Here is a 23,162-nt window from a genome sequence, read left to right on the forward strand (position 1 = left end):
AGCAGGAAGGAACCCATCATTAGCCCCCCCCTCCCCTTGGGCCCAACCCTGGACCACCTGTCTGGTGTATACAGCCGGTCTGGGCCTCCACCCTCTCTGATGATGGTCTCATCTGGCAGCCTCTGGAGCCACCCAAAGGCACCCCCATCAGACAGACACTTCAGTGGGCACACACACTTTATTCCAGCTGGGCCTTGCAGGCACCACCCCACTTCCAGCTGTCATGGGGGTCTGTCCTGGGTCTGCACTGGGTGCTCAGCCTGGAGCCACCGCTGTACCTGTGGAGAGATGGAGGAGTCAGGCTTGCTGGCCCAGTGAGGTGGTTAATACTGCCCAGCAAGCCCAGGTCCTGCACTCACGGGGAGGGGGAGGGACCAGCTGGCTGCAGGCAGCCCACTCCAGCTTGTGGCCCCTGGTAAAAACCGCTCCAGACCAGTCCCTCCTGGGATCTGAGAATGTGGGGAGCTCATCTTCTTCCTGGGTTCCGCTTGTTCCTTCAACCTGCCAAAGCAAAGGAGTGTTACTCCTGTGTGCTGGCCGGGGTTCACAGCTGTCCTCCCCACCTCCCAGAACCTGCCACAGCTCCTAGAAGGGTCTCAAAGCGAACTGTGCCCAGCCCGGCCCAGGTGCACTGCCGGGGCCTGGCCAGGAGTGCCTGCACCTGGGCCGGCCAAGGCCACATCCACCCGAAGCAGAACCAGCTGCCCCTGAGAGGATCACTGAGGGTGCTGGGAAAACATAATGGAGGCAGTGAGACAGTAGAGGATGCTCGGTACAGTGTGTGGCTCACTCAGGAGGCTGGAAGGGCACTTTGACCCTGCTCACAGGCCTCCTACTGTGAGCGAGGCCTGGCCACCCCAGTTGCCCACATGGGAAAGAGCGGCTTAGAGATGGATCATTGTGGGCGCTGGTAAATCTAATGGCAGCAGTAAAAGATGGCAGAGGATACCACTTGGTGCAGCCCTCACCGAGAAGGGCTGGAAGGGCGCTCTGACCCTGCTCACAGGGTGGTCACCGAGCTGCCCACAAGCCAACAGCTGAAGCCTGGTAACTTTAGTTCCAGCTCCACTTCAAAAATCAAAAAAAAAAAAAAAAAAAGAAAAGGAAAAAAAAAAAAAACAACCAAAAGCCAGTCAAAGAAACACTCCCCGGGTGGGCGCTCTCGACAGAGGGATGCGGACACGAGCAAAGGAGTTACCTCGAATTACAGGGCTATTTCCACATATGAGCTAGCCAAGGAAGCAGCTTGCATCTGAGGTTTCTGTTGGGCGCACAACACTTCTGTTCTCCAAGGGGCTGCAGCTTCCATAGGCTAGCAGAGAACGCTCAGAACGGGTCAAGTAACGGTAGGCTAGCTACTCAGTCGGGGGCCCTCAGGTCAGCGTCGGGAGCCTACCTGCATGTCCACGTCAGTCCGTCCCGCTGCACTATGCTGTGCTGCCCAGCCCTCCGAGCCCTCGGGGAGCCCAGCCCCCAGGGCTGACCTGACACCTGCACTGCCCATGCCCGTCGCCCACCACCTCACCTAGCCGAGACTGGTGGCCGTCAGCTGGAGGTCTACTGGCTGCTCTCGGCTATGGCTGACTGGCCTGTCCTCACTGCCCAGCTGATATGGGATGGACAGGGCGTGTTGTGCAATGAAAGGGCGAGTGTCAGAGCAAGGTTCGTTTCAGACGGGCTTTTAATCGGCTTCGTGAAGCCAGAACTTCGTACAAGAATTCCTTAACCACTTCAAATACAACATCAATGGATATGCACACGTCTTCCAGTAAAAAAGGACAATATAAATAAACATTTTTAAGAACTTCTCGGGCATATCTGAGTCTCTACTGGTGGCGTTTAACAGCGAGTGAGACACCTGTGCAGGTGGCCAGGCAGGCAGAGCTTGGGGCAGCTGTGCGCCCCGAGCTACAACCTGCCTGCCCGCCTGTGCCCGCCCTACTCCCCGCTCCGCTCGGAGTTGGGGAAACCCACAGCGTGCTCAGCTTCCGATAAAGAGTGGATCCGAGTCCTTTCCGGCTCAAAGGCAAGGTCACCAGGGAAGGCCCCCAGTGTCCAGGAGCCATGCGCCAAAAATAAACCAAAATGGCCAATCCCCCCAAAAGACACCCAATACCACCCTCCCCCGCCCCCCGACCACTTCGGGGGGAAAAAAAGAAACCACAAAACAAAACCTCATGGCTCATGATAAAAACAAAAAGGTAGAATCTGAAGTGCTTTCCAGAACATGTTCAAAACTCTTAAGACTAAAACGGACAGCGAGTCCTCAAAAAGCAAATTCTATAAACGGCCCTCTCGGGTCAGAAGCTGTCAGGCTGTGTTGGACAAGATCAAAACGGAAAGGACTACAAAAGTGGAAACACAGGTGTGTCAGTACACACGAACGACTCCGCGAAGCTCCCACAATCTGTAAATATACGGCCATTGGCAGGACGGTCTTGAGCAGGAAGGGTTTTACTCGTTGTGTGTAGCTGAGGACAGAAGCAGCACAGTGTCAAGGCACCGAAGCAGCAGCAGCCGCGCATCCTCACCCCGCGGCCGGCCGGGGGCGGCCTGGGCCGGAGCACCAACCCCCCAGAGGCCAGGGCACGGGCCAGGCCCGCACATGCATGTGGGGAGGCCACGCGACCTTAGGCCCCTTTCTACAGCGGGCGGGCTGGTTTTTCTGCTCTGTGGGGACAGATGGTTCCATTACGGGCAAGCACTGCGATCAGGTCTGAATGTGGTGCCCAGGGCGGCAGGCAGAGGCCGCAGAGCGCCCGCCTCGGCCACAACAGCGTGGCACCCTTGGAGCAACACTTACCATAGCTGTCATAGCTGTCTCGGTAAGACCCTCCTGAGCTCCGGTCACCATAACCACCACCCTGACTCCGGCTGTAAGGACAAGAAGGTTTGCAACCAGACTACCACACCCCGCCCAGAGCCATCTGCCCAAGGCTGTCTGCAGCATAAGAGAAAAGCCACCCCACACCTCACCTGCTGTAGTAGTCTCTGGAGCCTCCATAGCCCCCACTCCGGGACTCAAATCGGCTTCCCCCATAGCCTCGGTCCCCTCCACCTGCAGTGGGGGACAGACAGGAGAGGGTGAGGCCTTGCTGTAGAGCCAGTACAGCTGACCCCAGTCCGCAAACAGCAACTCACCTCTGGAGAAGCCACGGCCACGGCCCCGGCCCCCCCGGAAGAAGCCTCGGCCCCCTGCTGAACCACCTCGGTAGCCACGAGAGCGGTTGTCAGATGACTTGCCGGCCTGGTCCACTCGAATCTGCCGCCCATCTACAGACTGGAGACAGAGGCCACCAGGTCAGCCCCCCTGCTGCTCACTCCCTACCCACCCAGAGCGTTAGTGGGAGACGTGCTGCAGGGGCACTCACCTTCCCATTCATGGCCATCATCGCGTCCTTGGCATCATCGATGTTCTCAAAGGTAACAAAGCCAAAGCCCCGGGACCGCTGGGTCTCCCTGTCTTTCACGACCACCACTGCCGGCAAGAGTCCCAGTCAATGCACAGCAGCCCCACATCAGCACCCAGTAGCCCTAAGGCCCACCCTACCAGCCATAGACTCACCTTCAGAGATCTGCCCATACTTTGAGAAGACCTGCTCCAGCGACTGCTCGTTGGTGTCAAAACTCAGCCCTCCAACAAAAAGCTTGCCCTCATCCGATGCCATGATGCCTGCCACAAATGCTTTTTCAATTCTGGAGCCTCCCTGCCCATCCAGGCCCATGTACCAAACATACGGACACAGGGACGACTAGGAAATTTGCCCTGCGGCCCAGTAGCACCCTAAGCCTTCCTACTTCTCATACACCTGACACTCCTCGGTGCCCTTACACCCCTACTACTCCAGGTTCCCCCTAGCACTCCTCTGCGCTGAGCCCAATGGGAAACATTACATTACCCAGACTGCCTTGGGAAGCTACACTTCATGCCACCTTGTAAACCGGACAGAGGTGGTGCCAGGCTGACCTGACGTGGGGCTTGGCTAATTGTGGGCGTCTCCCTTGAGCCGGCTGTTAACATTAGCACCTGGGACGGGGACCCAGGATGGGAGCCAGCAGTGTAAATACCAGCTCCACGGGTGGGCCTACCTCTTGGGAGTATGGTAAGGGGACGAGTCAGCGATTGAAGGAGGGCAGACATACTTTAAATGAGAACCACTATGAGGTGGCTCCAAACACAAGAACCTAAGTGACTTGGAAAAGAGGTTCTAACGGAACCAAACGCTGGTGGCGTGCGTGTCACGGGGTCGAAAGGACACTACAAGGTGACTTTCTCTAACGTCCTCGATGAAACAGTGGGCTCCAGGGGCTGAGGCGACGTGGGAGGTAGGGAGCGGGGTCCCCACCACTCCTGAGCCTCCAGCTTCAGAGGAGAGGTCGGATCACGTGGTGCCGCCAGGCCCGCCCCTGCCCGCGCGCATGCGCCCCCCGCGCGCCCTGCGCCACCACATCCGGGCACTGGGCGCTCCCGCCATTTCGCTAGGCGCAGCTTCCAGCCCGCGGCCGCCATTTTGCGGCAGTGCCCCGTTCGCCTGCGGCCCCTCGCCCGCAGAGATCCGTCCCTGGCCGCCTGGGCCTGTCTCCCGCTGCCCCAGCCGCCGGCGGGGCCGACTCCACCCCGGGCCCGCCCCGGCCGCCGACCCGCCCAGGGGCGTGCCGTCGCAGTCCCGCCTCGCCTGCCGGCCGCCCGCCGCCTCAGGCTCCCCGGAGCCGGCACCGCCAGGGCCCTCACCACTGAGCCGGGCAGGTCCCTGACGCAGGCGGGAAGACAGCGTAGTACAACGACCTGAGCCTCCTAACGCGCGAGTGAGGGGGGGCGCTCCACAGCCAGTCCTTATATATGCCACCGCCGGGGCCCGCCCAGAGCCCGCCCCCAAAGCAACATAGGCCAATCCGAACCAGCGGAAGCCACTGTGGCTTCTCATATTCATGAGACGAGGGGCTGAGCCTGCATGAGCCCCGCCCCTAACCGCGCGCCGGCGCCGGGCGACGAGGTGATTGGCAAGGCGCTTCCGGCCCGCAGTCCGCAGTCCCCACCCGCGCACGCGGGGGGCGGGGCCGGGGCGGAGCTGACCCACTTCCGTGCTCCGCCCTCCCGCCTGCGGGAACAAAGAAGCATCAGGCCACTGTTTCCCAGGGCCAGCCTTGTGAGCGCTCCCAGGAAGAGCTTCACCCCGCACATTGTTCCCCACCCCGGCCGGCCTCCGGGCGCTGCCACCTCTGAACTCCAGTGTACCTGACCACCGCTTCAAGAGATTTACGCCAAGCTCCCCCACCCCACCCCCTGCAAGTATATTCTCACGAAATTCGTCACCCTGATTACTCGTAGTTGACTCTTGGACTTCGCTCAGGTCAGATTGCCTAGAACCCTAACTTCCCCACAGAACTCCTGACCTGACCCTCATTCTCCCTAACTCACTGCACCTCAACATTCTGCTCGCCCACCACGCGCTACCTCACACCAACCCCTGCTCCCGCCCGCCCAACCCGTGTTGTAGCCCACCTCCAAGCCGGCTACCACTCACAACCCTCCCTGAGGCTCCCAGCTCCACCCACCTAGCCCCCACCGCCAACCTAAGTGTTTTATCTTTCAAGAGACGTGGTGAGCCTGGGTTCTGGGAGACTTGGAAGGTCCCAAGACCTCTTGGGATCAGGACGAACCCTGTAAAGATCCAAGACCTCTGGGAGTCCCTGGCTGGCCTTGGCTCTCAGTCGTCTCCCCTGGCTATAGGTAGCCCCTCCTGGGGGTGGCAGAAGCTAGTTCAGAGCCCTGACCTGCCCAGACCAGAAATCCAAACTATAGTTTAGCACCCAAGACCCTAGGTAAGCAAACCCGGTCACGCACAATGCCTCCCCCCCCAAGGGGCAGGAATCCCGTCTTTGCTCTGACCCCTCCCCACTTGGGCTTCGAGACACACAGCAGGAGGCAAGGGCAAAGCCATGTCTTAAGGAACAAGGTTGGCCAGACTCCTCCTAGGCTGGAGAGGCCTCCCTGAGGCAACAGCTGTGTGACTCATGGGCGCCTCCCTGCCACTTCACAACCCGACTCTGTACCCCGTCCTTGTCCCTCCCGTCCCCCCCCTTCCAATGCAAGTCCCAGTCAGCAGCAGCTTCTGCGTCAGCCCCTCACGCAGGGGAGCTATTAAAAGCAACAGGATTCATGGGCATTCAATTCAGCCTCCTTCCTGCGGAGCTGCTGCAGGGGGTGGGGGGATGGGCACACATGGGAGCCCAGGAAAAAAGCCACTGGGTGGACAAACTATGCAGCCCCCCCCCCCCGCTTCTGATTTGTAACGCCAGGTGCCTGGACCGCCTGTCTCAAAACAGACCCAGGCCCTACATCCTCCTCTACTTGCCTTTGAGCCCCCGTCCCCAAACGCACACACTGCCCTGCATTGCTGCCAGCTGCTGGATCTGTACCAAGCTGGGGCTCCTTCATTCATTCTTCCTGCTCCTTCATAGTTAGTAAGCGCTCACTTCAGCCCCAGGTGCACCTACCACTGCGTGTACTTTATGGGCAGACGATTCTTAGCGTGTTCTCACATTCATGGTCCCTACGTGCACCAGCGTTCGTACCTGCATCGCAGGTGTGTACCTGGCAGGGCCACCTGGGCTCCGTGGTTATCTAGGTCTCTATACATTTGTGACTCGGTGCCGACCCGCGACCCTGTGTGTGTGTTCTGTGAGGGGCCCCTCCCGCCATCGCCGAGACGCCACTTGGGTCCTGGGCGCGATCTCTGACACGAGGGGGCGCTGCAGCCTCAGCCGCCCTGCCTGGTCGGCCAGTCTTCCCCGTGGTCCAAGCCCCCGTGTCGGCCCGGGGGTTGGGGAACTCCGGTGGGAGAAGGGTCCTATTTGAGTCCCTAGTTCCCCCGACCTCCGACCCGGACGCCCACCCTGCGAGCCTTCCTTCCCGCTCAACTCCACGTGGTGTGGGTATCCCGGCCCCTGGACACAAGGTGTGGGCTCGCCTTAGCGAAGAAGCAGGGTCTGCGAACGGCCGGCCGCCCGAGGGGACCGGAAATCGCGTGCGAGGCCTCCCGTACGCCGTCCCACCGGACCCGCAACCCGCAGGCGCCAGCCCCCGCCTCCGCCCGCTAGTGTCGCTGTGGAAACGAGGGGGGCGGCGCTTTTGCTCTCCTCACCGCCCGCCCCGCGGGCCGGGCCTGCCTGACGGACGCTGGGCCTCCTCCGACCCCGCTAATGATCGGGCGGGAGGCGTAATGAGCGTCTGGCCAGGGTCGGGCGCGCCGGGATGAAAGGCGCGTGGGGGGACCCCAAGGCCACGTAATTAGCGCCCCTCCCGGCTGGGCGGGGGCCGGACAGTGCACCTGGCGGCGGCCTGTCGGAGGCGTGGAGCATGGAGCAGAGCCCAGATCCGCGGGGGCCAGAGCCCGGGTGGGGGTGCAGGGAGGTGGCCCATACTGTGCCTGCGTCCACACATGTACCCATGGGCAGGGAGGACTTAGGCACGAAGAGGAAGAGTCAGGACCAAGTGTGCATATGCATGCCAGTGCACGGGTGTGGGATTGTGTGCAGGAAGCCCAGATCACTGTGTGTGTGTGTGTGTGTGTGTGTGTGTGTGTGTGTGTGTGTGTGTCCACATGGGAAGTGTGGCCATGTACTGGGCTGTAAACACTGCAGTTGGGACTTGGGCATGGGAGCCCTGTGTGTCTGACTCAGGGGAGCAGGCATCACATGGACCCAGCCTGTGGTGACTCATGACCCCCACACACACCGTGGGCACCATACTGGGCCAGCAGCAGCTGGGATGCCTCAGAGAGGGGACACCATTTAGCAAGAACCAGGGCCAAACCTGCCCTCCCTCAATTCCCCAGGTGTCTTACTAGGTCAGGCCAAGAGAGCTGCATCTGGTCCTCAGTCTCCCTGCTGCTCCTCTACAGAGTCTGGAGGGGAGGGGCAGCACAGGGTCAGGCCTGGTCTCCAAATGACTCAGCCCCTCCCCAGAGGACTGAGTCAGGGCTTGGGAAGTAGCCATCTGCTCACAGAGTCCCAGCTGAGGCCTCCCACCCCAGGGAACACACAGTCCTGTTTTCGGACACAGCCCTATATAGCATGCCCACAGTCACAAACACATAGTTCACAGCGCCCCACCGGGCCATGCATAGTAACTGCAGCCCCCACCCACCAAATATATGTGCAGCAAGTTCTGTGTGCCCCTCCCCACCAAAAAAACGAAGATGCTGCACACCGAGAAACCTGGACTCACACAGATAGAGACACAGGCCAGGCACCAGTATGTGGGCATGTGCCCTTGGGGTCACAACTGAACTTGCTCTTTCTGTCTTCGTGCCCTTGGCGCACAGATGGAGGCCCTCCAGGGAACCCACAAACGGCTATTGCTGTATCCAATAAAATCCATGTTATGTGTGTCTGTGGAATGCCTGAACACACAGTACATGGAAGAGCTAGGGCTATGCCAAGGTGGGTATGTTAGTTAAGTGTCCCAACTCCATGCACCCTCAGATATTAGACACAATGCCTCCCACCGTCCCTCCCAGGTAGAGGAGGAACCCCCGTGCTATCAAAGTCTTGGTCAGTCACATGACCGGGGACCTCAAATCTGGAGAAGAAATCTCCACAGACATGATCAGGAGCCCTATACATGGAGGTGCAGATGACGTCTCCACACACATGGTGGAGAAGGGCCCTGATCTGGGGTTGGTGCCGGCCATCTGGCGGCTATGAGGGTAGAACAAATGAAAAATGCTCCCTGGGGCTCAGAGTACACACAGGGCACGTGGGGGTGTACAGCAGATACAGCACCAGCACAGATGTCTCTCCCCACATACCTGCACACAGGTACCCAGGTCTGTGGCACGCCCAGGCGACCATGCAGACAGACCACACAGGCTGCCATTAGTCAGTCACCCGAGGCCCCCAACTTGGCTGTTATGGCCAAACACAGCCAAACCTTGACCACTCTACTGCCACCAGGCTGATTTCACTCGTAGGCGACCTGCAGGGCAGAGAACAGCTAGCTTGCTTTACCCCAGCACCCAGCCTTATTTTTCTGCCAAGGAATGGCTGGTGGGCATACACTGCTGCCGTGTGGTTAGCAGTTCAACCCAGCTCCTCCTAACATAAGAGGAGGACTATGGGGGAGCCTGGGGGCGGGGGCAGCACCCAGGCCCCTTTGCACATCAGCTGCTTTAACCCAGAAATGGGCACCAAGGAGTGGCCACGTATGTAACCTGTTTTGTCCTTTCTTCTTGTTGCAGGGCCCATGTTCTCCTACTCGCCCCATGGCCAGGCTGGGAGTGGCCTCTGCAAGGGTCTGCAGGCAGTACTGGTGTTTGGGGTGTCCTGTGCCGTGGGGTCAGGGGCTGGTTGGGGGGCTGTAACTGGAAGGGGATGCCTGTAGTGAGTACATGGCTGTTGACAGGGAGACCAGTTAGATTGGGGCCAGATTACCCAATAAGCAACTAAGCAGGAGTGAAGAATTCCACATTTTTTTCACATCAAATCCATGTGGCATGGCTCACTGCAAGTTCCTAATTACAGGCTAGGTTGGGCTTACCTAGCTGAGGCGTCTGTCTGCTCTGGGTGTGATTAGGGATGGGGGCTGGCTTTAACTCCTGGGGGCTCTGTTGCCTGTGTCTCAAGTCAGGGTGAGCCTCAGGCAGTGGTCACCAGTTGTCCCCAGCAGGTCCAGAGAGAGGGCCTCCCGTAAGGGGCAGGCCCCAACCACATTCCAGAGGGGTTAGGGTGGCGTCCCATCTGCCCTGCCCATCCCCTCTCTGTCTGACCTCTGATCTGGAGCCCACCCCCTGTATCTCCGCACTCTCCAGGGCAGCTGGCCCCAGGGAGGGCCAGGAGGCTGGAATTCCAGCAGGGGGAGGGGTGGATGGAGGCCCCAAGAAGGGCCGGAAGTGGGGGATGGGCCGGGGCGGAGGAGATGGTGGGACCCGGACAGGCAAAAATAGCCGAGACCGCCAGAGAGAAGGAGACAGAGACAGAAATAGAGGCGGAGGGACTGAGAGAAGCCTCGCTGAGAAGCAGAAGCTGGGAAAGAGAAGTGGAGGGGGAGGGGACCAGAGACTTGAGAGATGCAGAGGGGGAAAGGACAGGTAGTGAGGGGGAGGAGCAGGTAGGGGAGGTAAACTCAGTTGTGAACCAAGAGATCCAGAGCCGGGCCCAGGTGACAGCCGCCCTCTTCCACAGGCACGGCTTCGAGGCTCCGAGGGGCCAGGTGACATTGGAAGTGGCCGTTTTGGGCCCTCTCCCAGGCTGTATGCAGGCAGATCTTGGGGCTGGGACCTCAGGTGAGTGGTCTGAGGACTTGCCTTCAGCCTGGCCAAACTCACTGCCACGTGCCCAGACAGGAAGTGGGTCACACCCAGGCCTGATGGGGGTCTCTGTGCCTGGGGTACCATGTCTGGTGCTGGCAGTACAGAACCTGACCCTACATCCACAAAGCTTCTCTCCCCAGGGGTAGGGCCTCCCTGTGACCTTCTACCTGTCTATCTTGTCACAGGAATTTACTCCTCACCTGTGAGGTCCCAGCCTGGGTTCCCTCTGGCCATGACCTGTGCACATAGCTAGCCCCACCAACTCAATGGTTTGCCCTCTTCTCAAGCTAGTCCCAGGGTCTAGGCTGGGACTGGTACAAGTTCACCTGGCAAAGACACCCACCTCACTCTGGCCTTTCGGAGTGGAAGCCAGGGTGCTTCCATGGCAAGGTGGCTCACGACAGGTGCAAGTATTGCTCAACCACCCTTTAGGGGCCCCGTGGCCTCCGGGGCCAACCTCTCCAACCAGCGTGCTTCCTCGAACCTCAGCCCTCGTTGCCAGTCACGGAAACCAGAGTGTCACCTGCCCATCTGTCCCAGTATCCATGGGCACCCGTGACCCCCTTTGCTTGCCATGCTAGAACCTGGCGGAGGCACTGAAGGCCCGCCTAGGTCCATGCTAAGGGTGCAGTTGCCCCCATACGTCCTGGACCTGCTTCTCTCCCAGGTCCCCCTGTTACCCCTCCCTCAAGTCACAGACTAGGAGTGCTAATTATCTTCCCAGCTGCTCCCCACATGCTTCCACTCTGCGCTGGGCGCCTTGCCCTCTGCTGTCGCCACGCCACCTTTGCCTCCTCTTTAGCCTGTGCTCCGGCAGGCGGGGCCAGGAAGGGCTAGGGGCGGCGAGAAACGCCCAGGCTTCGTAAACGAGTGGGTGCACGTGTGCGTGCCAGAGTCCACGTGTGGCGGGGTCCCCAGATACGCCCCCTCTTCCGTTCGGGCCCCGCCGCAGCTCTCAGACCTGCGCCTGCGTCTCCCGCCCCCAGCTTTGCAGACGCGGTGGGAGGGGGCTGCGCGTCTCTGCGCTCGGGCCTGCGCACTCGGCCCAAGTCCCGCCTCTAGGGGTAAGTCCCTAATCTCTATTGGTGAGTACAGATAAGTGACGTGCTAATTCACCAATGAAGTGCCTCGGGTAGGATGGATGGTTCCTAAGCCTCTCGACGCGCCGTCGGGGGCCGCGATGACGTCAGGCCCGCTTCGAGCTGCGTTGTCCTGGAAACCGCGTTCCTTTTCCCCGCAGGTTCCGGGGCCGCCCCCTCCCATTCATCTTTTTCCTCAATGGAGGGAGGGGGAGGCGCAAAGCTGGCCCCGCCCCTTGAGATCGGGTCGACCCTGGGCCGCCTAGTTAGTCATTACGTACCTTCCAGTTCACTCCTGGCTCCCTGCGCTGTCCCCCTGGCCCCCGCACTACTCGGGATCGCCCGATCGACCCTCGGGCATCTGCTGAAGCAGGTGTGGGTGCTGAGGGCAGGCGAACAAACGGGGTTAAATGGCTCCCACCCTACCTGTCTTTGTAGGTGCCCAGGCAGGACCATGTCCCTCAGAACCAACTGTGTTCCCTCAGCCTACCCAGCAAGGCTAGCCCCTCCGACAAACACCCCCCCAAAAAAACCAAAACAAAACGACATGCTGTGCCCTTACCACTCCAGGGCAGGCCTGTGACCCTTGAAGGGCCCCAGGCTGGAGTCCAGGCTGTGAGTCAGCCTCACCTGGCCAGCTGCTCTCCCCACCTAGTCTAGGGGCTGGCGGCCATCCTGACCTCAACCATGTGGCCCTGGCCACGACCTTTCCCACCCACAGCCCTGCCTTGTGGCCCTGCCTGAGGCCCAGTGATCCCCACTGTCGTCAACTGAGGGGGCCTGACTCAGCCGCCCTCTCTGTTGAGTGTGGAGGGAGTAGTGCAGGATGCTTTCAGGGTGACTGGGCAGTGGGAGGGGCAGATGGAAGAGCCTTCAGGAGGGGTGGGTGGGTACATAATTTCACAAACACTGAAATACTCTGGCCTGTTTCCTCATCTATAAAATGGAAACAAAATTACGTCTGACTCCATGGTTGTGAGCATCACAGAGATTCCGTAAAGGGGCAATGAGCAGAATAATGATGACTATCCCAGTCTCTGAGGGGGCTGAGGCAGTGCCCTGGCGGGGAGCCTCAGGCTGGGGGCAGTCCTGGAGGAGCAGGGCACCACTGGCATGAGGGCGGTGCCAGGCGAGAAGTTCCCAGGTTGAGCTAGAGGCAGAGGCAGTCTGGTGGCAGGGGTGTTCCACAGTCTGGGCAAAGACCTGTGACTGTTAGGGCCAGGGTGCAAGGCTGAGGTGTGGCTGCAGAGGGGCCAAGGGTGTGTGTGTGGGGTTGTGGGTCACTGAGGCTGGCTGAACCAGGCCTTGAGCACCTGCCCACTAGAACCTGTTGCAAGAGGAATGAGGGGCAGAGGCTCCTTGCCTGCTGTGTTCACTGCAGCAAGAATGACAGAGATTTGAGAATAGGATCCAGCTACCTCACTCCCCGCGACTGGGGAAACAAGTCCAAAGTGGCTCCCAACAGACTGACCCATCATTTCACGAATCCAGGTACTGAGGCCTGCGTGGGGGCTGGCCAGCATAGGTCCCCTCGGTCAGTAGGGGAAGTGGTCAGGTCCCTCCCCTCACCCCAGGCAACTTCCTGGCTCACCCCACGCCAAGGGAGGGGGCGTGGGAACCACTTAGGAACCTCACTCCACCCCTACTAGGGAGCCTTGGCCCCACTTCCTATCACCCACTGTAAAGTGGGCACCACCCTCGCCTTCCCACAGCACCCCTGCAGCCAGGGAAGACCACAGCAAACTCAGGCAAGGGCTCTCCCAGGCCTGGAGCCCAGCTGCACCCCGCCCCCAGCAAAGCAGGCCAATTCTTGTTTCATCTCGTTTATTACTCGAAATCAAGGTGTTTTGGAGGTTTCTTTTTCTTAGTTTTTCCATACCAGAAACTCCCGCGAGGTCCGGGACCCCCACAGCCCGGCCCCCAAGGGCGGGTAATTTTTTTCTGGGGGGGAGTAGGGGGTGAGAGCCTGGGGAGGGCAGAGGTGGACAGGCCATGGCTGCCCCAGGGAGCCTCCGCCTCCCACCCGCGGAGGCACATACGTTTATTAGAAAATTGAACGTTTAAATAGGATCCCAAGACCATTCTTGGGGGAAAACCCGCTTTTTTTTCCTTTTTGTTTTTTTTTTGAAAAAAAAAAAATCCTCGACCCCCCTAACCCCTCCCGACCCACCCCCCAAACCCCCCACGAAAAAATTTACAAAGCTACAGTAACACATGAAGTTCACATCTGAAACCATTAAGTTTAAACACGTGACTGAGCGGGAGGGGGCTGAGGACCTGGGGTTTACCTAAGGGGGGACAAGCAGGGGCTGGGAGAACAGGGGAGCAAGACAGGACAGGTAACGAGATTGTGGCCAGGACTCAGACAAGGGCGTCAGGTGGCGCCCAACATCTCCATTATCAGTGAAAAACAATTAAAAAAAAAAGCCCACCCACTTTGAAATGGCCCTGGTCTGGAGGCGTGCCCCAGTGACCCCATCTCTGGGGCCTGCACACCCCCAGGACCCTCACTGAGTGGGGAGGGTCCAAATTAGACCAGCAGCGACCCCCCCTCCCCCAAGGGGGTTAATGCTACACGGCTTTTGCCCTGCTCAGGGATTCACAGCTCAGCATGCCCCTTCCAGGTTGTGGAGAGGCCCCTCCCCAGACAGTTCCCGGTCCCGCAGGGAGCCTGGATGGATGGGGTGGGGGAATCTTCTCAGACCCCTGGCCGTGTGCTCTTCCGGGGGCTGCGACCCATGATTGGCTCAGTCAGAAATTAATAGTCTATAAATACCCCAAGCTCAGGCAGATCAGTTAGGGGTGCCAGGGGAGTTTGCAGCACAGTGTGCGAGAGGTGCCTGCGCACCTGGGGGCGGGGCCCTGGGTCCTACCCTCTTCCCCTGCCCCTCCCCGCTCCCGCAGCAGACCCTGGGCCTTTCCCAACAGAAAATAGGGCAATGTGAAGGTTGCCCGGTCACGGCCGGCCGTCCCAAGAGTCTTGGGCCAAGACTCCAGTGCCTTTTGGGGGAAGGGGTGTTCCCGAGTGGGCGTCTCCTTGTGGACGGGGCAGGGCGCAAGGGGCGGGGGTCTCCGGCCCCTCCCCTCCGTAAAGTGCATGAGGCTTGAGAGTTGTGACTTTAACCTGAATGGGGTGGAGGTGGTGAGGGGGCGGAGCGGAAGGGGCGGGGGCGCCGTCTGTCTTCCGGCTCAGCCATCTGGGAGGCTGCTACATCTGGGACTCGGGCGGGCAGGAGACCGGGAGGTGGGCGGCGGGGCCGGAGCCGGGAGGGGTGGGCACGTGAGAGGCCCACGGGCGTCTGGGAAACCTTGGTGACGCGGGAGGGCGCGCGTGCGCGAGCGGCCTGCGGAGGGGCGCCTGCTGTGAGGCGCCTGTGCTGGCTCTGCCCGATCACCAGAGGCTCCCCGGGTCCTTGGCCGATTCCTAGGCCACCACGAACTCAGATTTGATGTCGGGGTTCACTTCCGGTTTCCACACGGAGTCCTCAAAGTCGAGGCCCAGGCCTGTGGACTCGCCAGGGCTGCCCCCGCCCCCGCTGGGGCTGTCACTGCGGCCAGCCTTGCGGCTGGGTGGCCAGTGGTAGGGGCCTCGCGCGTCGCGCCTCGCCTTCCGACGCAGCCGCTTCTGTTGCAGCAGCAGCTGCAGGCGCTCCACCTTGCAGCGTGTGGCGCGGTTCTCAGTCTGCCGCAGACGGTCCCCTGCAAGGGGTTGGGTGGGAGCGTGAGTCCCAGGCTGGCCTCAGAGGGGGCCCAAGTGGGAGGCCATGGGTGGGTGGGGCAACCCTGCAATGTCTGTCTGTGGTGGGGTGAGAGGACTGCCCCTTGGGGTTTGTCTGCAGTCTTGGGGTCAGAGGCCATCGGCAGGCCTAAGGATGAAGAGCCCACTTTGCCACTAGGTCCACTTCAGGGTGCTCTGCCTATCTGTGTTTAACTGAGGCTGGTTATGGCCCCCCTGGTCCCCCACCATATCACCCAATTTACCACAAAAAAATCACAAAGGTGGAAATTTTATCCTGAGGCTGGCTCACTCCCTCCCTGCCACCTGCTTGTCCAGTGTTCCCAAGGACAGCTGAACTGGGACTGCTGCAGCAGCCAACTGCCCCTGCCCTGCAGCCCAGTGCCCTGCCCCTGCTGCTCCTGCCCTGGCTTGAGAAGAGCAATGTGACCCAACAGGAGCCAAGTAGGAAGAAATGGTCATTCACTGGAGGACAAGGGGAAGCGGGAGGTCAGGTGCCTGCCTGTCCCCTGAGGGTTTTTCCCAAGTCCCCAATGAAAGGGGCAGGGGGGGCCTCCCTCCCTAGGGGAACCTGGCCTGAGCTGGCTATTCATAACAGATAACAGCTCTGAATGCCATCTGGAAGGGGGTCTCCCAGCAGGGGGGGAAGGGTGTGAAGAGGAAGTGAAGAAGGATGACCCCCCCCAGGGGTGGACAAGGCCACTTTGTGCCCCTGTACACATGCTCCCTTCTCTAGCTTAGGCGGGGGAAGCAGCAGCTGGTGCCCATGGCTCGGTGGGTCAGCTGCTAGGCGCCAAGCCGCACAAGAGGGTCCTTGGCGGGGTAAGGGGGAGGGTGGATACTCACCCGGAGGCTTACACATTCGGATCTGGGAGGCCGGGGGCCCAGCCGGCAGCTTCTCACAGGAGGTAGACTTGGGGGTCAGCTCGGGGCCTGGGGTAGCGGTGGCATTGGCGGGTGTGCACTGTGCGTGGCAGCGCAGCTGGGTGAGTGAGGGGGGCATGCCCTGGTAGTGCCGCGTAGCACTCAGGAGGTCGTTGAGGATCTGCAGGATGGTGCCAATGTCCCGCCGGGGTCGCCCGCTGCTGTCCTGACAGTTGGGGTGTAGCGTGCCTGTGGGGGTGGGGTGGGCATGGGGTGAATACACACACGTGGCCCAGCCGATTAGCATGTGCAATGCACAGAAGTGTGGCGAGATCTGTAGGTTTAAGTGTGTCACCTCTCGGGGAGAAGTGCTCCAAGTGTAGGGGCCCCTGGGGTTCACCATGGGTACAGTCATGCATCACCTACCAGAGAAGGTCCCTGAGAAGACCCCTGGTGCGTGGTTCACAAAGCTCTCGATGACAGCGCCAGGTTTGCGGGGGCGGGAAGCTGGGCTGCCCCCTGGGGTGGATGTGGTGCTGGCACCACTGCTTGTTGGAGTGGAACAGTCCGTCTGCTGGCGGAGAGAAGGATTGTGAGCAGGGGTGGGATGGGGTGGAGCGATGACCTGGGACTGGAGAGGGCCACCACCTGCCCACCTGAAGCAAATGGCCAACCTCCCAGGAGTCCAAGAGCAGCACAGCCCTTTGGCTCCAGACCAGCCCCGAGCTAGACTGACCTTGGGACAGGTAGCTGAGGCTGGGTGCGATCTGAAGGACCCAGCTGTGAGCGGTGAGGGAGATGCAGGGGCTGGGCTGTTGGGCACTGGGGGAACACGGGTGACACCGGACACGGGCCGGCAAGGCGAGGACACAGGGGTGCTTGTGTTGGAGTCTCCGCGGGCAGCGGCGGCTGCAGTGGCCAGCACGTGCCGGTGTTGCAGAGGGGCATGCTGGGCAGCGAGCTGCAGCTGGACGAACATCATGTGGTCACCCACTCGAAGCGCCAGGGTCAGTGGCGAACGGCCAGACAGGAAGTCGCTGACCTACAGAGGGAGTGTGGCCTGTCAGCTGCAGGGCCCCACCCGTGGCGCCCCCGCCCGGCCCAGCCCGGTCCCCCCGCGCTGTGTGACCTGGGGCCTCTCGCCGCCCCTCTCTGGGCTCTGGGGTCCCTGTCGCTGCCACGGACGCTTAAATAAAAGGAATCGATATTTCCGGAAGCCGCCTCCGCCAGCCCGGCCCAGCTCAGGTGCCGCATGGGGCTGTGGGGGGACAGAGGCGGGTCAGATGGGGGCCTGGCCCTCCCTGGCCAGCCTGGTTCTTAAAGGGAACTTGAGGCCAGAGGGGGCGGGCCCAGCTGCAGAGCCTGCTCTCTAGTAACCCATAGCCCACACCACAGCCCCGCCCTCTTGGTGCCCGTGAACATGGGGAGGGGAGGCCTGCCTCAACCCCCTCCCAGCTAAGCCACCCAGCAGGCCAATGAGTGGGTGGAATTCCTGTACAAATTCTTCCATCCTAACCTTTGCTTTCTCAAGATAAATATTTATCTGTCCTGGGCGGGGCTAGGGCTGAGGCTGAGGCATGGTGCCGGCCCCAGGGAAAGGGAGCCCTACTGGTTCCCTGGGGTCTGAGTCCCCCACCCCCAGCCCTTTTACCTGGGGCCCCACAGCCAGCACCCCATAAAAAGGAATACCAAAGTAGCCTCTCCCAAGGCCGAAAGTGGGGGTTGGGGTGGGTGGAGTGGCATTTCTGCCCCCTTGACCTGGTTTTAGGGCTCCCCTCCTCTGAGCCTGGCCAGTGCCTTGCCCTCTCCCCAGGGGCCAGGATGGGGGGGGGTGGAGGTTTCTGAGAAGTGACACAGGCCGGAGTGACTCAGCGGCTGCCTCCCTCTCTCCACCCCAGCTCACTTCTCTGCAAGGGGGCCGTGGGGAGGGGGAGGAGGCAGCAGGGTGGGGCCCCCATTCTGCTGCCAGACCCCCAGTCCAGAGGCAGCCCCTCCTCACAGGAAGGGCCCAGGGGTGACTTCCCGGGAGCAGCTGGGGCCCCCCCACCCTACTACTTCCTCCCTGGGGAGGGTGTGCGGGCATGACTGTGCCAGGCGCCAGGAGCCCAGTCACTCCGCCCAGAGGGCCCCCCCCCCACACCTTCTGACGCAGGCACCCGGGGCGGATGCGAATCCAGCCTGCGGGAGGGGGGGGCGCGGCTTGCCAACCACAGCCTCCTCCCCAGCTCTCAGAAAGCTGTCTACACTCGCCCCAGGAAGTCATGTGCACCCACTGCCGCTGGGACCCCAAGCGCACCCCCCCATTTGGTAGCAGATCACCTAGGTCCCTGAAGCCCCCCTCTCACGGGCAGGATAGTGCATGCTGGGGAGGGGGCGAGCAGAGGACCCAGCTCCTCCTCAGGAGAAGCCGCCAAGCAGGTTTCCCGAGGGCCTGGCTGGGGAGCCCGGGATCCTACCGCCCCTGCCTGCTCCCCCACCCTGGCAGCAGGCCTGTGTCAGCTGCCTGGGAGGTGGCCAGCGGGAGGTCCATCACTAGGTTAAAATGAGGGAAGCAGGACGGGGAAAAAGAGAGGAAAAAATAGTCCCCACAAAACTTGGAACCCCTATGGGGAGACAACCTTGAGCTCAAGCCCCCCCAACCCCCCTTATTGCCTCCTCCAGGTTACTAAATAATTTCCCAACATCCTGCCAGTGCCCTGCTGGCCAGGCCCAGCCGCCCCCGCCCCCTTGGGGCTGAGAACAAAGGGCAGGGGGGGAGGGGTGTGAGGTGCCTCTCCACCCTTCATAGGGTGGGGGCAGGGGGTCACAGCAGATGGAAGTAGGCATCACTAGGACAGCCCTGCCCTTCCTGAAACCCCCACCCAACAAAAACTGAAACACAAAAAATTTTAAAATCAAATTAGAAGAATTTTTTTTTAACCACCTCAGTCGACTTTGGGAAAGCCGCAGTGGGCGGGGTGGTGTGTGGGGCTGGGGATGAGCCAGTCAGGAGTGGGACAAGGTCACCCTGCAGGCAGCAGCTTGTGAAAGCAGCCCCCAATGGCCACCGTGGGAGACAAACCCTCAAGGTCAGGTGGTGATGCTAGGGGGTGGGGGTGGAACGGGAGGAGGAGGAAGTAAAGGTGACCAGGCCAGGCTGGCACAAAGGTGGGGGCAATATCTTCCCTGACCTGTGAAGGAGCTAAGGCCACCCACAGTCCACTTAGGATTCCCAATGCAGCCTGCCCCGTGGGCAGCCCCCAGGGCTGGGAGGGTCTTACCTGGGTTTCGGTAAGGCTCTCCAGGGCCTGCATCACAGACTGCTCTGGCCGGGCTGCCTGGGACTGGAGGAGAGAGGGATACTGTGAATTGGTCATCTGGTCTGAGGAGGGACTCTGTCTGGTTTGGGGAGGGACCCTGCGGCTCAGGTACACCAGGCAGGGGGGTGAGGGTGGTGTGGGAGGAAACCCAGCTTGCAGTGTGTTCAGAAGGCAGGTGGGGTAAGGGGCTGCCAGTGTCTGGGCCCGCAGGCCACACAACCCTGAGCAGGCATTTACCATGAGGCCGGCCTCCACCGTGGGCACCAGCGTCAGCTTGCTCCCATCCCCCACGCCGAGCTCTTGCAGCTTCCCCGAACTGAGCCGGCTGGGGGAGGAAGGAAAAGGGTGAGACTGGGAGACACTTGGGGACGCGGAAGCGGCGGAGGGGAGGGCTGGGGAAGGGAGAGCTTGCTCTCACCCCCACCCTTCCTGACGGCTTGGTCTGATCCCCAGAGGTGGCTGTGAGGACATCTCTGCCAGCCTGGAGGTCCCCATCCTGCCAGCCAGCCCCTCTCCCAGAGGCACCTCAACTCCAGGCACAGGAACCTTTTGGAACCTCAAGACGCTGTCATCACCGGCCCCTCCCCGCTGGGTGACTGCTGCTGCTGCTGCCTCCCCAGGGCCGCCCTGGCCTACAATTCCGAAAACTCGGGCCCAAGGCCATCTTGGTGGGCGACTGGGCCTGGGCCCAGGGCAGTCTTTGCAGCTCGGGCAGGCCAGCCTCCCTTCTTTAAGCCCTGGCCACCGCCTCGTCTCAGACAAAGACCTTCCCCCTGCTGCCCCTCCCCCACAGAGGCCCCTCCACTGGGGACGGACACTGATGTCCCCGGAGGCCCGCGGGGGGAAGGGCACCCCGGCCTGGAGGCGATTTAAATACCGAGTGGGAGGGGGAGCTTGCGGGGAGCGCTCAGTGGCGAGAACAAAGGGGGGCACAGCACGCAGGGTGGGGTGGGGGTAGAGACAGACAAACGCAGTGGGGGCAGCCCAACAGATGCGGAAGCTGGCGGGGACGCAGGCAACGGAGGGGGAGGGCGCGGCGGCCCCCACCCACGCGACTGGGACCCCCGCACAGCCCTGGGATTCCTGTCTTCTCCCACAGGGGACCTCCTGAGCCTGGCTGAGGGAAGCCACCTCGAAGCTGCCTTTGTGCAGCGACCCCAGGCGGGGGAGGGGGCCCAAGCAGGCGAGGCCGAGCAGAGGGCGCCCGAGAGCGCGCGGCGCGCCCCCGCCCCCCGTCTGGCCGCCCCCTTCCTCCCCACGCGGCGCGCTCTTTGTTAACGCCCGGGGCTGGGGCCCGAGGGGCGGTGGGGCGGGGGCGGTAGGGCGGAGGCGGCGCGCGCGACCTACGTGTCTTTGTGGAGCAACGCCAGGCGCTCCTTGGGCACTTTAAGGCGCTGGGAGAGTCGCTTGCGTAGCCCGTCTACCGTCTCGTCGGGCGGCACCGACAGCTCGTAACGGGTGCCCGTCGTGCTGTGGATGGCCAAGCTCATGGCCGAGGCCTCGACAGCCGGGCTCAGCTCGCAGGCGCCGCCGGGGGCCCCGCGCCGGCAGCTCCGCGCGCCGCCGGGCTGCGGCTCCATCCCGGCCCGCGCTGGGGGGTTGCGCCGCCGCCGGGGAACAGTGTTCGCGGGTCCGCGGGGCCCTGCCAATTCTCGCAGCGCCTCCGGGACAGAGGCGGGTGTCTCCGTTTAGAGCAGGTCCACAAGAGGCAAGCCAATTCAAACCCCAAATCCGAGTGGTTCTTTGGGTTGCGTCGGCTCTTCCGGGCACCTTCCGGGGTTGGGGGCGGCGAGGCGCGCCCGACGCGGGGGTGATCGGGGAAAAGGCGCCGCGTCCTGCCCGGCCCCACTCGGGGCCGTCTGTGCTTGGGCCGCACGGCCTGCGTCCCCTCCCTTAGCAACAGCCGCCGCCGCCGCCGCCGCTGCCGCTGCTCCAAGGATCTGGGGGTGAAAGTAACAAGAAAAAAAAGTTATAATGTATCAACGTTCGAAGGGGCGGGGCCTCCGCCCCCTCCCATTCACTACTTACTCCGCTGGCCAGGAGGCGACCAATCGCTAACCTGACGGCCTCGCACCTCAGCCAATTAGAGACGCCCGGGTGCTCCCCCACGTGGCAGGCGGGACAGCCTTCGCTCCGCCCACGGAGCCCGGGCGACCAAGGGGAGCGCGGCGAGGGCGGGGCTGGTGCCGCTGTGAGCCGCCCCCGCGACCCCCGCCCCCCAACCATTCATAAGGGCCGGCGCCCACAACAAAGGGCAGGGGAAGGCTCGAGGCTGGGATTTCCAACTGCTAGCTGGCGCCTCTGCCCTAGAAGGACAAGGGCGTGAAGTGGGGACGGGGCGCCGGCCATTGTTCGCACGGCTGCACTGGAGGGCGTGTGTGAGGAAGTCGTGGGGCCGCCCCGCCGCGTCGGTCCGGGAAGCAGCCGCGAGCGGAAGCGAGAGTGGACCCCACGCCTCATGGCGCGGGCCTCGCAGAGGCCCGGTCGGGTGCGGCGTGACGGGCGGGCGTGGCGGGAGGGCAGGCCCTGGCAGCCCCCCCCCCCAGGCCGCGCCACCTCGCAACTCCCCCGCCCCATATCCCCGGGCACGGCCCCTGCTGCCCGTGACTCGCCCGCCCGATCCGTGACGTGACGCGGCGTCCCCGGCTGCGCCCGCCCGCGCCCGCACCGCTCGGGGCAGCGGTGAGTCAGCAGCGCCGGCGCTCCCTCTGCCGGCGCCGCCCGGGAGCGCAGCCCGGAGTCCGGGGGAAGGGGCACCGCCGCCGAGGTGGGGGCGGAGAGAGGGAAGGCAGCTCCACAGATGGGGCTCGGGGAACCCCGGAGGCCAAGCAGGCGGAGACGCAGTTGGGATATGAGACTCCAGTTCAAGGTCACTGGAGGGGATGACAAGAGGCTGGGGAGGGACGGGGTCTGAGGTCAAGTGGAAGCAGCCCGGGTTGCTCAGAGCCCCTCCCCTTCACAAGTGTGATGTGGGGAGGAGGGAAAGGGTCGTCCCCGACTTGAAGCGCCCCTAACCCTGCCTGACCCCAGAACAAAGATGAGGGTTCCTTTCTGAGTCTCCAGCTAGACCCCCCCCTGTACATGTCCACAGGGTCGCGTCCCCCACTCACCGGGCACAGCAGGTCTGTGGTCACGGTACTGAGTGTCCCCACGTCCGGGGCAGGGTGATTGGTAGCTGGTCTGGTCTGTGGCCCAGCAGGGGGCCCCCAGCCTTTATGCGAGCCACCTCCCGCCTTCCCCCGGGGTGGAGTTTGGGCGGGCAGGGGCGGGGGCTAGAGCGGACAGTGACGCATGCCAGCCCCCGCCCTCAGGCCAGAGCCCTGGGGTGCCAGGCCGCCAGCCACCCTGCCCGTCCCACAGTGTCAGGGGACACATCTAACCCGGCGTTGAGCTCTGCTTAAGGCTGGTCCTGATGGCCGCCACCCACTGCCCGCATTTCCCCCTTGACAAGATGGGTTCGCAGCCCCACCCATTGCTTCCGAGTGGGGCGGGGCTCCAAGGGGCCTGAGTCAGTGAATGCCCTCCAGGAAAACAGGCAGCAGTCACCTGGAGTATGAGTGCCCTGCAGATCTTTCACGGGTGACCTCAGTGGGCGTTCATCCAGCCTGGCCCTCCCAGTGTCCGGTCATGACCTGCCTATGCTGTGACCTTGGAGAGAGGGGCCTCAGCCTGTCTAGTACCCTCACCTAAAGCCAGAGACAATCCTTACTGTACTCCAGGGGCTATTTTACCCACAGGGAAACAGGTCCAGACTGGGTTGTGTAGGGCCTCTGCCTTGGCTTTTCCTGCCAGTTTATGCCCATTGTGGTCAAAATTCACAAACCAAACTTACTGCCACTGAGTCAATTTCATCTCATAGTGACCCTATCTC

General features: G+C 62.0%; 2 protein-coding genes across 6 annotated transcripts; both read right to left on the reverse strand.

Annotated features, from left to right (window-relative positions):
• Positions 1 to 164: 164 nt before the first annotated feature.
• Positions 165 to 4,851, reverse strand: CIRBP (cold inducible RNA binding protein). 2 transcript variants are annotated; one of them, XR_012783434.1, is made up of 8 exons: positions 4,733 to 4,851; positions 3,566 to 3,673; positions 3,372 to 3,478; positions 3,142 to 3,280; positions 2,977 to 3,058; positions 2,804 to 2,874; positions 360 to 501; positions 165 to 278 (listed from the first exon to the last, which is right to left on the reverse strand). XR_012783434.1 is itself a non-coding variant. In XM_075543654.1 (7 exons), exons 2-7 carry the CDS (start codon positions 3,666 to 3,668, stop codon positions 2,455 to 2,457), a joined length of 519 nt encoding a protein of 172 aa, XP_075399769.1. In that variant the 5' UTR covers positions 3,669 to 3,673; positions 4,733 to 4,783; the 3' UTR covers positions 1,664 to 2,454. The 2 variants fall into 2 exon arrangements, 1 of the variants encoding a protein (XP_075399769.1); XM_075543654.1 differs by lacking the exons at positions 165 to 278; positions 360 to 501 and adding an exon at positions 1,664 to 2,471 and having other exon boundaries at positions 4,733 to 4,783.
• An 8,348-nt stretch (positions 4,852 to 13,199) lies between these two features.
• Positions 13,200 to 22,548, reverse strand: MIDN (midnolin). 4 transcript variants are annotated; one of them, XM_075543671.1, is made up of 9 exons: positions 22,402 to 22,548; positions 20,639 to 21,231; positions 19,529 to 19,616; positions 19,253 to 19,315; positions 17,122 to 17,250; positions 16,729 to 17,034; positions 16,419 to 16,563; positions 15,975 to 16,241; positions 13,200 to 15,091 (listed from the first exon to the last, which is right to left on the reverse strand). In XM_075543671.1, exons 2-9 carry the CDS (start codon positions 20,869 to 20,871, stop codon positions 14,817 to 14,819), a joined length of 1,506 nt encoding a protein of 501 aa, XP_075399786.1. In that variant the 5' UTR covers positions 20,872 to 21,231; positions 22,402 to 22,548; the 3' UTR covers positions 13,200 to 14,816. The 4 variants fall into 4 exon arrangements, with proteins under 4 accessions (XP_075399786.1, XP_075399778.1, XP_075399802.1 ...); XM_075543663.1 differs by having other exon boundaries at positions 16,419 to 16,566; XM_075543687.1 differs by lacking the exon at positions 17,122 to 17,250.
• Positions 22,549 to 23,162: the final 614 nt, after the last annotated feature.

The sequence above is a fragment of the Tenrec ecaudatus genome, chromosome 1 (genome assembly GCF_050624435.1).
Source record: "Tenrec ecaudatus isolate mTenEca1 chromosome 1, mTenEca1.hap1, whole genome shotgun sequence".
In the NCBI taxonomy this organism is placed as follows: Eukaryota; Metazoa; Chordata; class Mammalia; order Afrosoricida; family Tenrecidae; genus Tenrec; species Tenrec ecaudatus.

Coding starts and splice junctions, on each gene's coding strand:
- CIRBP (XM_075543654.1), bottom strand. CDS start 3,668: ATGGCATCGGATGAGGGCAAGCTTTTTGTTGGAGGGCTGAGTTTTGAC. Junction 3,479..3,565: donor GTATGGGCAGATCTCTGAAG/GTGAGTCTATGG, acceptor TCTTGCCGGCAG/TGGTGGTCGTGAAAGACAGG. Junction 3,281..3,371: donor TGATGGCCATGAATGGGAAG/GTGAGTGCCCCT, acceptor CTCTGTCTCCAG/TCTGTAGATGGGCGGCAGAT.
- MIDN (XM_075543663.1), bottom strand. CDS start 20,871: ATGGAGCCGCAGCCCGGCGGCGCGCGGAGCTGCCGGCGCGGGGCCCCC. Junction 16,567..16,728: donor CCTCAGCTACCTGTCCCAAG/GTCAGTCTAGCT, acceptor TCTCTCCGCCAG/CAGACGGACTGTTCCACTCC. Junction 16,242..16,418: donor CTTCTCAGGGACCTTCTCTG/GTAGGTGATGCA, acceptor CCACCCCCACAG/GCACGCTACACCCCAACTGT.